At 38.6% G+C, this 11,325-nt stretch overlaps 1 protein-coding gene across 1 annotated transcript; it reads right to left on the minus strand.

Moving 5' to 3' along the window:
* Positions 1–257: 257 nt before the first annotated feature.
* On the minus strand, positions 258–1,749 carry LOC131257504 (5'-3' exoribonuclease 2-like). Its single transcript, XM_058258318.1, has 4 exons — positions 1,524–1,749; positions 1,360–1,422; positions 1,042–1,110; positions 258–945 (listed from the first exon to the last, which is right to left on the minus strand). The coding sequence occupies exons 1-4, from the start codon at positions 1,656–1,658 to the stop codon at positions 766–768; spliced, it is 447 nt and encodes a 148-aa protein (XP_058114301.1). The 5' UTR covers positions 1,659–1,749; the 3' UTR covers positions 258–765.
* Between the last annotated feature and the right edge of the window lie 9,576 nt (positions 1,750–11,325).

An 11,325-nucleotide genomic window follows, 5' to 3' on the forward strand; every position in this document is an offset into this window, starting at 1 on the left:
TTTATAACTATACTTGGTTATTAAAAATAAGAAGAAAAAAGGGTGGTTCATGGCCAATGGTACAGACCTCTACACCAAAAGACCATGGCTCATGGTCAATGGTACATGCTGTCATGTGTGGTGTTGTACATGAGCTTTATTGCATAAACTTGTATTCTTAGCGAAAAGCTCTTGAAGCCTTACATACCTTTTCAACAATCTGGTTCACATTTTCTTTTTTCTTTATTCCAATTGCAATGGTTAGTAAGTTATTCGAAGCTTTCATGTTCCCCTGATTCAAAAATATTAAAAGAAATCAATACGAAGTGCCGGAAAAATAACATGGTAATACTAATGAGGTGATTTGCTGCATATGTGCTAATGTCGCACATGTGCATAATCCTGGCTCTTTAGGTACGAGAACTGTTAACATGACCTGGCCCGTGACACATGTTTGTTGCATATAGAGGGTTTGTTACCTTCTTTTCTAACCATCTTCTCATACATTCATGGCCCACTTGATCAATGGAGCTGAAATCTATAATCTAATTAAGATTTTGCCTAATTGGTATACTTTTGGCTGAATGCCCATTCAAGGTGGGGTGCACCAGAAGAGCAGTTAGGATTTTGTACATGTGTACTGTATATGCCAATGGAGATTGTTTGTGCAACTACACGTGATGACTAACTGCTCGAAGAGTCCATTTAACAAGACATTAGCAGACGGTTCTTTCATTTTTCTTATTTTTATCGCCACCCATAGATGGCAAAAAGCAACACAGGCATCTAATAATCCGTATATAACAATGAAGGAAATTCAGTTTTGGTTCCATCGCCAATTGAAATTTGCATTTGTTTCACACACCTTTTTCTTTGGGAAACACCATAATGTCGCATCTCTAAGTTGGAGGTCTCACGGATTATACCTTTTGGTAATGAATCAGTCCCATGAGGCCGACATCGGCCCTAAAACAACAGAAGAATACGAAGTATAGTAAACAATACTAACATTTCATTCATGAGAAAATGCAACGAAACTGAGCCCCTACGAAAGTGTTGTACCTTGCATCTATTATTAGATTGAGTAATTGGCAACGGATCAACCTCGATCATCTCCCATTTTGATATTCTCTGCACAATGGATCCCAAAACACTTTGAATGTGAGATGTGTTTCCAAGATATTGAAATATTGGGAATATTAATGACTTAAATAAAGGGTAACATCACGTGGCCCAAGACAAACAACCTAATCCACCATCTATACATTTTATAGTGAGATGACAAAATTTTAGAAACCAGAACCTCACCAAAGAATGATCCAGCATCAAATCGGAATCAACTGACCAAAATTTAATGAGCAAAGCTTCTAACATACCAACCTCTCTAAGAATTGCAAAATGCATTCCATGAGTAGCTAGTGCTAACATGATCAAGTCAGCATCCTGAAATGACAAATGCAGAAAGTCATGTCAAGAAGCCAAGAAAATCAACATAAAAGCTTGCAGATAGGTAGATATCTGAGACAAAAGGTGGAGACATTTACCAACCCATACAAGCAATGTGGTGTATTCAGGTCAAACCCTGGTAGATTTCTTTGCAAGCGAATGTACGACATTATCTTGTGCTCCCCCTCACCCGACACATTGGCATCAGAAAGAATAACCTTTGAAATTCTCATGCAGTCAGAGTTGCCTAAAGATTCCAGAGCCAAAGAAGAAATAGGAGAGAATAAATCAATGGTAACGGATAGATTTTTGTGTGTACCTTGATGCCACACCACCCTGGATCCATGTTCAATCTCGGGTGTATGTAATAATGAAGAGTTGATGATGGCATGCATACAAGTGGCAATAGAATCAAGCTAGGAAAACTAAATGTACAAATAGATGAATAGATCCAGAAACATACATGTTTCAACAACAAAATATAGATATAATGTAACGACCTTGGAAATTTTTGTGCTAATCTTTCCTTAAATAGTTGTTTTTGGGGTAATTAGCGCTATACTCGATTTCTTGTGAAATTCGCATCAATCACTTTAAATTCGATCTGCATGACTTAAAACCTGTAGATTAGTTAGCACTACGTTACTCTAAAATCTAGGATCCATCGCTAAATCCAGTTGTTCTGGGAAATTTTTGGAAGTTCTGGATCGGACCTGGACCGCGCGTCGAAAGTCCGATAGCAATGATCTTAGGCTGTTGCGGTCTCTATGTTGGGCTTGACTATCACCTCGAAAATCAAGTCTATGTGATGTTCTGGGTCGATTTGCTTGAGTTCGGAGTAAAGAGTGTGAGAACGGTTGGATATTTATTAAGCTTTCATGAAATCTGAGTTGTGTCGCTTGCGCGATGATTTTAAGCAATCTGACCGTTGGATTCTGACCCAATTTCACCCTCTGATCAGGGTAGGTGGCCCAGGCATATCTTGTGCTTGTGGACCTGATCGAGATTCTATGACCGTTGAATTGAGTGTGGTCCGCCACGGCTAATCTGAAGATCCGGTCGGTACGAAAACTCAGCCTGACCTAGATCCATGGTCAGTGAGCTTAAGTCCGACCTTTCATGGTATTTGGCCCACCAGAAGTGCTTCGTTGGATCGCGAGAGTCAGGTTTTGGTTATACCCTAAGTATACCTTGGCCCTGGGGTTATTTTCATCAATTATAGGCCTATTTATAGTCCTTAAACCCTAGTTCTCTTTTTCATACGAATTTTCTCTAACCCTAGCTTGGAAAGAGAGTGGAAAAGAGAGAGAAAGTGAGAGAGTAGTTGGTGGATCATCTTGGATTCTTTCCTGTTCTTCTACATCCTTGAACCTTCACTTTGAATCGTTATTCTGACGATTCTGAGTTCATCTTTGGGTAAGTTAACCTAACCCTAATCTGTGTTAGAGCTTAGATTAATCTTGGTGTTGTTGTATCTCATTTTTATTCTTACCTTAGGTTATTCTGTCGCCGTTGACGAAGACAACTCGTCTAAATCAGTTTGGTGTTTCTTTTCTGGCTTAAGGTGCGGACTTTAAGTGTATAGGTTATGGTTTTCAAGGCTTTCAATGCCAGTTAATGATTTATTCTTGTTATGGATGAGATTTCACATGCCTAATGTTGTGTTTATGTTGCGTTCCTAATATGCATGTATTATATTGAGATTTGTGTATTCTATGTGTATTTATAAAGTACCGTATATATATAAAATATGCACTTGTGTTTGCCATGATTATTTGTCATGTATGTATGCTAGATGTGTGTATGACAACTCCTTGGTAAAAGGAATTGTCCAAATGCTTGTTTTTCAACATATGTCATATATGTTGTATTATGTATTCTAAGTGTTTGTAGAAATGTCTGAATGATCTAATGTGTGATATTTCAACCTAGTATGGGCATTGAGAAGCGATTCTCAACTCTCCCACTAGTGTGTATGATTTCCTTCTTGCAAGTTACATTCCTTGTTATTTAATTTCAAGCATTACTCATGCTTCCATTTATGTTTAGTTGATATTCTTCAAATGCTTGAGTACCACATGATTGAAGTTGTTGTTCCACTACTGTTCTACATTTAATATGAATATCTGTTGTAGTGTAATGTGTTTGGGACTATGAATAGTCCAGGAAATCGGTAATCTGCCTTAAGGTTGTGGCTGAGATCGCTTTCGTCATAAAGGACGTGATTAGCGAACCTGAGCCGTATTAGAGTTGGCAGCAATGGTTTGGCCACGCGGAGTGTTTGCGCACTCTATGTCGTTTAACTCAACGTGCGCTCGTGCTAGTCGAGTTCGTCAAGTAACCCGATTGTCCGATGTATGTTCACCATGTATGGACGCTACTGCTTGAATCTAGGGTACCGAACTTACTAGTGAAATCCTATTAACCATGGTACCTTGATCCGCTAAGACTCATGAGCCGGACATGCTGGTATGGGACACCGTGGTCGTGCTGTCGGCCTACGCTGGGGTGACGAGCCTCCCCGTAGTGACCAATGAGCAACTAAACTCGTGAGCCGATTATGGTGGTATGGGACACTATATTTGTGCTGTCGGCCTACATTGATTGGTGACGAGCCCTTTGTAGTGACCTCGAGCATACCCGAATACCACAATGAGGTGACGAGCCGAACTGTGGTAATAAAGGTGTGATAGGCGTGCATTGATTGGTGACGAGCCCTTTGCTACGACCTGAAACCATATGATCGTATGAGACGTCTAGGACTGACGACCCTAGAATGGATCACTGTTTGGATAGTGATATGAGGAAGGTATCTTAGTTTCCCAATCCTGCTGTATGAAAAGGACTAATAACAACTTGGTAATCATATTCATGCACCGCATTTGCATGTGCTTTGTAGATGTGGCACACTTTGAGGCGATGTCATGCGTAACGTAAGATGAAGACGCTGAGGGTGTACGCGTGAGGGCACGCATCATTTTGCATACATCCTTGCATTAACAAGAGTACTTAGGATTTATTTAATTGTTCTGCTTTATCATTACTGCTTGATTGAACTGATAACATGTTAACCAGTGCCTTATTGTTCTACTGAGTTGATCACTCACTCCCACATTCTGGGGCGGTGTTAAACACCCACCAGACTCTGTCTTAGGTTCTGATGTTGCAAATGTTGATGCGTTCTGAGGCAGAGCGGGAGATGGATGATGATGAGGCTGCTTTCTCTTATATGCAGTTTTCAGATGGGTTCTAGCGAGCTTGTTCTGATGCGTGGCATTTCTGGGATTATTTTTTGGATTTAAATGATGTAACTTGATACTTGTAATTTTGATAAGTAACACTTTCAATACGACCTGGTTGGTGAATGTACTTCAGGGATATACACTTGTACACATATATTTCTATAAGTCTTCCGCTTGCTTTATTCACTTATCCCTGAATTATATCTGTGTTTTGGCTTAATCTATTCCATGTTTTATGCACTAATACAGACAACATACATCCATCATTAAATATGTTACATAAGTGATGTTTTGGAACTCGGGAGTTAAGTTATGCTCGACCCCCGAATTTCAGGGCGTTACATATAAATAAAAATAAAAACTTGAATCAACATGACCCAAATCCTGAATCACGACAAATCTAGGGAAACAGGATTCGAATTACTACAATCACAAGCAGCCATAACACTACCCATTTGAAAAGTCAAACAGAAGTAATCAGACATTGCTAGTAAAGTTAAAGAAAATGCAAATGATGTATCAAACGGAGGCGAAGATTAAGAAAAAATTACTTACAACAAGAACTAACAGCAATCTGATGAAGAAAAGAACATATCCAGTTAAATTACGCCGCATGGTATCAATCTTCGCCTCATTGTATGCTAGTATCGCAAGTGTTCCAAGCGCAAATGGTTGATAATGAGTAAGTACTCTAGTAAGGTGATACTTCTACGAAAGTATACAAACACCAGGCATCATCAAATTCAGTGTACAAATCCTCCACTATCCATCCTAAAGTACAATTTGTATTGGGTCCCTACTCATGCCTCAGTGGTAGATGTGAGCTTCAACACCGAGAGGTTCGAGTGCCCATGTGGTGTGTGTGGGTGTGTAAAAAAAGTAAAATTTGTATTAATATGGCTACACTGATGAAAACAGTCACCCCTCAAATCAAGATGCCATCTAAGATGATGGAAAGAAGCAAAAAGAAAAATCTGTCATGCAAAATAAGGGTATCATAAGCATATAAAAGGAACGTTACCATGCTATAAACAAGTAAAAGGAGTTATTTGCACTACTACATCTTATTGATTCATGTATCATTTAGCCAAAAGGGCATTAAAATTACAAGTCACAACTATAAACTAACTAATGACAATAATAATTTAAGACAAAAAAATGTAATATACAAGCACATTAAGGTTTGCAAGGACCATTTTAGGCAACAGAAGGCAATGGAACAATATACACAATTTATCTTCATACTGAGAATAGAAATACAATGCTAAGTAAACAAACATTTCTAACAAACATCTAACTCATGGCGAAAACTTATTAATTCTGGATGTTATGGCTTATATTGCTCACATTAATTCCTCTATTATTTAGTTAATTCTTGTTTCCTTGATGATGCGTATACATGGCACCTTAGGCTATGGTATTGTAAAAAAAAAAATGGAAATGCTATAAAAATGCTTATTTTACAATGCTTTTTCTATAATACTGTTTAGGGCTTATTGTGATGTAAGGCTAACATCCAATCTATACATAAGGTTGTTTCCTTCACATATAGCGGGCTAGCCTTGTGGGGCATGGGGTTGGGCCCCTAACTTGGTTCGAGGGTCGAGCTTAAGCTTGAAATCTAGGCTTTGTGTTTGGGCCTTGCCAGGTTGGGGTCAATGATGAATGGCTTGGTCCAATAATCAAGTGGGTCACTATTATACAAAAGGGTGGACGATATGAAGACACTTGTGAGGGTTCTATTCAACTTCCATGCGTAGTTTAACTACACTTTTTGGATCCGGTGTCATGTTTCTATCATCAACCATTTATGTGATGAGACTCGTTACAGATGGAGGGGATATCACCATAAATTTCTTAATCTAAGACTATTTCAAACCTTTAATCATGTCACTCTTTTCCTTACAAGTCCTGCCCTAGGTTGTCCAAGGCCTTTTTAGCGCAATTAGGGCTAGGGCCGGACTATAGTCAATGTTTAGGCCCTAGCTAGGCTCATTGCCATGAAAACCTTATATACCAGAAGTCATGCGGATGTAAAATATGAGTGGTACCATAGGGAACAATTGGGATGGTGATGCCCACCATTAAAACCTTTCACATTATGTGGGGCGTAACGTGTTTAATATATGCCATCTAATCCATTCATAAGATGCACCCCATATCCTTCAAAAAAAGAAAAAAGAAAAAGAAAAAAAAGGAGATGCACCCCATCAGGATGCATTGACATTCCAAATACCAGGCCATTCCAAAACTTAGGTGGGCTTCACCATTTGATTTGAGATTTTTGGCATTATTTTACAGTGTGGTCCACCCGAGTTTTGGATGGACCAAATTTTCGGGCTCTAAGGAGAATGAGGGGGTTAAAATGATGGATGGAGTGGATGTCTTGAACACATCATGGTGGGCTAACATTCTAAGGGAGTCGACCTCAATTCTTTATACTATATATATGGGGAGTTAATATGATACTTCAGCTGGGTATGAGTTTGATATGCAAGCACTTAGAAAATGTACACGAAACATACATTAACTCACACTGAACCAACTAAATTGTGGGTCACATTGTTGCTGAGCCAGTCCAAAGATTAGTTTGTTCAAACAATCCTGTGGAGATTTGTTTGCCAAAATAGGACTGTTGGATTGGAGGTCTTTTAGGGGGGGGGGGGGGGGGCAGAGGAACTTTGATGGATTTTATTTAATTCATTTTTTCTTCTGTAAGAATCATCCAATAGAATGGTTAGGACTATTTGATCAGTGTGATTTCCAATCATACAAGGTAGAGTCACATGTTCCCAAATAAAGATACTTACGAACTTGTAAATGAAAATCTTCCATGATTTCTAATCAAGAACATGCCTAAAACAACATCTCAGCAAATTATAAGCACAAAAAACATACAAACAACAAGAAACTAAAATAACCACATGAAAAGTTAGCACATAACACCAAGCAACACAAGAAACAAAATATAGATGCCTCAGACATAAATTTCTTCCATGATTTCTATTCAAGAACAAGCCCATGAAAGAAAAAAACATAACCCTCATTAAAAAAATATATATAATAAAAAACATAGTTCCTTCATAAAAACAATAAATACTAAGTAAACATCATAACATGGATGAGAAAAGACTGAAACTTTTCTCCAATCATTTCAAATTCAAAAATAACAAAAAAAACCCATAAATACATCTGCAAATGAAAAATACCCAGATCATCCATTCACAAGATCTATACACCCTCCAACCATGAAATCCATAAAATCAACAAAAAATGTGTGTGTGTGTGTGTGTGTGTGTGTGTGTGTGTGTGTGTGTGTGTGTGTGTATTATATATATAGTTATTGGATTAAAAATAAAAATAATAATAATAAGAAGAAAACATAATAACTTAGATAAGAATATTGAAAAAAACTCAAAATCTCTCCAATCATTTCAAAATAAAAAACAACAAAAGACACATAAAAAGAACAGAAAATGAAAAATACCCAGATTATAATTCGTCCAGTTACATTATTTGAGCACATTCCAAATACAAAACCCATAAAATCAACCAAAAAAAATGAAAAATACTCAGAACATAATTCATCCATATCAAGCAACTAACACAAAAATCCAAACATGATGTGCTCGAAAAAGCACAAAAAGAAAAAGAATTTTGAAAACTACGGTTCTTAGACCTAAACAACAATAAGAAGCAGAAATCACAACATAAATGAGAAAAAAAATTGAAAATTTCTCTTATCATTTCAAATTTGAAAACAAACCCAACAAAGGAAATGAGAATCAAAGCAGTATCTGGTGATTTTTGCTTACCTAAGAGAGAGAGAGAGAGAGAGAGAGAGAGAGAGAGAGAGATTGAGATATTTGTTATTAAAAACCCAACATAAGGTCCATGGACACCATTAAAAACTTCCTAGGGTCCAATGTAAGGTTTATTTGCCATCTAACCTTAAATCCCTAAATCCCCAAATCCCTAAATCAGTATTGAGATTGAGAAAGATTGAGAGAGAGAGAGAGGAGAGAGAGAGAGAGAGAGAGAGAGAGGGCAAGCGTGGCTAGGGCGTGAAATTGCGGTAAAGACCACTTTAGTTAAAGTAGGAATATGCCAATATGTCCTAGAGGGGGTGAATAGGACTTTTTAATAATTTTATAACAGTTAATAGCTTATCACTCTAATCCTAACAACAAGCATACATTAGGATTACTCAAAAGTAACTCTACTAGCTTCCAAGCCCGGTAGAGGATCTAATCTCAAACTATTTGAGAGATGAACAATATGCAAATTAGCTTATGATGGATATGACTGTGCGTGTGTGTGAGGTGTGATCTTAAATAATCAAATATGAAAGTATTTAAAGAAATCACATAAGCAAATGTCAGATAATAACAATCTCAAACACAGTCATTTTTATAGTGGTTCGACTACTTATCTACTCCACTCCCGGCAGACGTACTCAAGCCTTGAGTGTGCCGGATTTCACTATGGAGGTTTCACATGGTTCACCTCAAACCCAAGGTTTTAAATCAGGTTCACCTTTAACCATTACAACCTATACCTAGGCTGACAGTTTATGCTCCCACGAGCAAGGGTCAACACATAGCACCCGATTTTAGGCACACTGGCCAAGGATCCACACAAGGAACCTCTCACGTTTTATGCTCTCACGAGCAAGGGTCAGTACAAGGCACCCACTTTTAGGCACACTGGTCATGGACCTCCTACAAGGCCGTAACTATTTATGCTCTCCACAGAGCAAGGGTCAACACAATGCACCCACCATGTACACTCCCGCCGGAGGCCTCCTAGAGGACTTGCAAAGGGTGAGAAACACCTTAGACCCAATCCTATAAAGGAATGATCATAAGGGTCCTCTGGACTCTAATAACTTACAGATATGCAGATGAGTCCTTTTAAGCGCATTGTTGAAGATCTCCTCATTTGATGAAGAACTTCAACTTCCTTGATCCGCAACTCAAAAGATGTACTAATACATGGCGACGGGTTAGGTCAAGGTTATGATGGAATCCTACTCTCCTAAATGTTTTCCTATAAGGGAGATAGAGTGATTCCAATCATTCATGCATTCAAGGCATCCCAGCTCAATGATTTACCATTAAGATGGTAGCTGGAGGATCCTTGAATGCGAAAGTTCATTCCCCAATCCACTCTATTGAATGTCAATGATGAGGGTGGATTGGAGGATGAACTTCCATGAGAGAAAGGGCTTTGGGTATATGATCTAAGGTTAGACACTCAAAATCACCCTCTTCTTTCTCTACTAACAACTAAAGATAAGTTCTCTATATATAGGCAAAAAGTTTCAATGGATATAAAACGGTCATATTTATGACAGAGTTCGATATCATTGAGCGTATACTCTCGATTGTATCGACTGGCTGCTCGATGACACAAACACAGATGTCATACGCTTTTGAAATATTTTGCCAACTAGTCGAAGGAATCAAAACACGCGTCGATGTCATCAGATTTTGAACTTTGATTTCATCCATACGAGGATCGATTCCTCGACATTTGAAAATGAGAGAGACATGCCTTAGAAATATTTCAGGTCAAAGATATGATCGAGGTATACTCGATGTAACATCCCGAATTTTTCCCAACTTGGCAATGGACGTCCTTGGACGTAGAACTGCCCTAGGACCTTATTCTATTGTAATTAGGGCATAATTTAGTTAAGTATTAATAGCTTAGATCACTCTCTATACAAACTACAAAGACCTGAGTACCACCTCAGGCAGGAATTACCCAGGACCAAAACCTTTAGAAAATTAGGTTAACGTTAGCAAGTGCTAAACTAGAGTGCTTGTGAAATTAGCACTAATCACTTTAAATATGATCTGTAAGACCCAAACTGTGCAGTATCATTGACGCTACATTACCCTGAAATCTAGAATCTGTCCTTAAACCTATTTGCTCTCGGGTGCACCTTCAAACTCCGTATTGGACCTGGACCGCATGTCGAAAGTCCGATTACCCCGAAACTATACGGATATGACCGCATTACTGGACTTGACAACCACCTCGGAAATCAAGTCTTGATTGTGTTTAAAAATGCACAACTTGAGCCCGGAGTAAAGAGTGTGAGAAATGTGAAAATATTTAGAAATAAAATCTGAATTTAAGTAATCTGAGTCGTGTTGCTTGCGGGCCAAAATAAGGATTCAGATCGTCAAAATCTGACCCAAATAAACCCTCGAATCAGGAGAAATGTCCCACACATGTAGGTGTACTTATGACCCTGATCGAGTGACCGTGACTGTTGAACTGAAACTGGTCCGCCATGGCTGATCTGTAAACCTGATCGGAACGAAAACTTAGCCTAACCTAGATCCATGGTTAGGGAGCTTAATTTCGACCACACGTGGAAAAAAGGCCACCAGAAGTGCTCCGTTGGACCGGAACAGTCCGTATTTGGATATAACCTAAGTATACCTTGGCCCTGGGGCCATTTCTATCAAATCTGGGCCTATATAAGGACCTTAAACCCTCTCTCATTCACTCCATACGAATTTGAGAAAAACCCTAGGAGAGAGAAGAGAGTAAAGAGAGAGAAAGTGAGAGAGAACTTGGAGAAGGTTCCTGGTATTTTACCCTGCCTCTTCCCGTGCTTATTCATCGCTACTGGATCGTTATA

The sequence above is a fragment of the Magnolia sinica genome, chromosome 10 (assembly GCF_029962835.1).
Source record: "Magnolia sinica isolate HGM2019 chromosome 10, MsV1, whole genome shotgun sequence".
Lineage (NCBI taxonomy): Eukaryota > Viridiplantae > Streptophyta > Magnoliopsida > Magnoliales > Magnoliaceae > Magnolia > Magnolia sinica.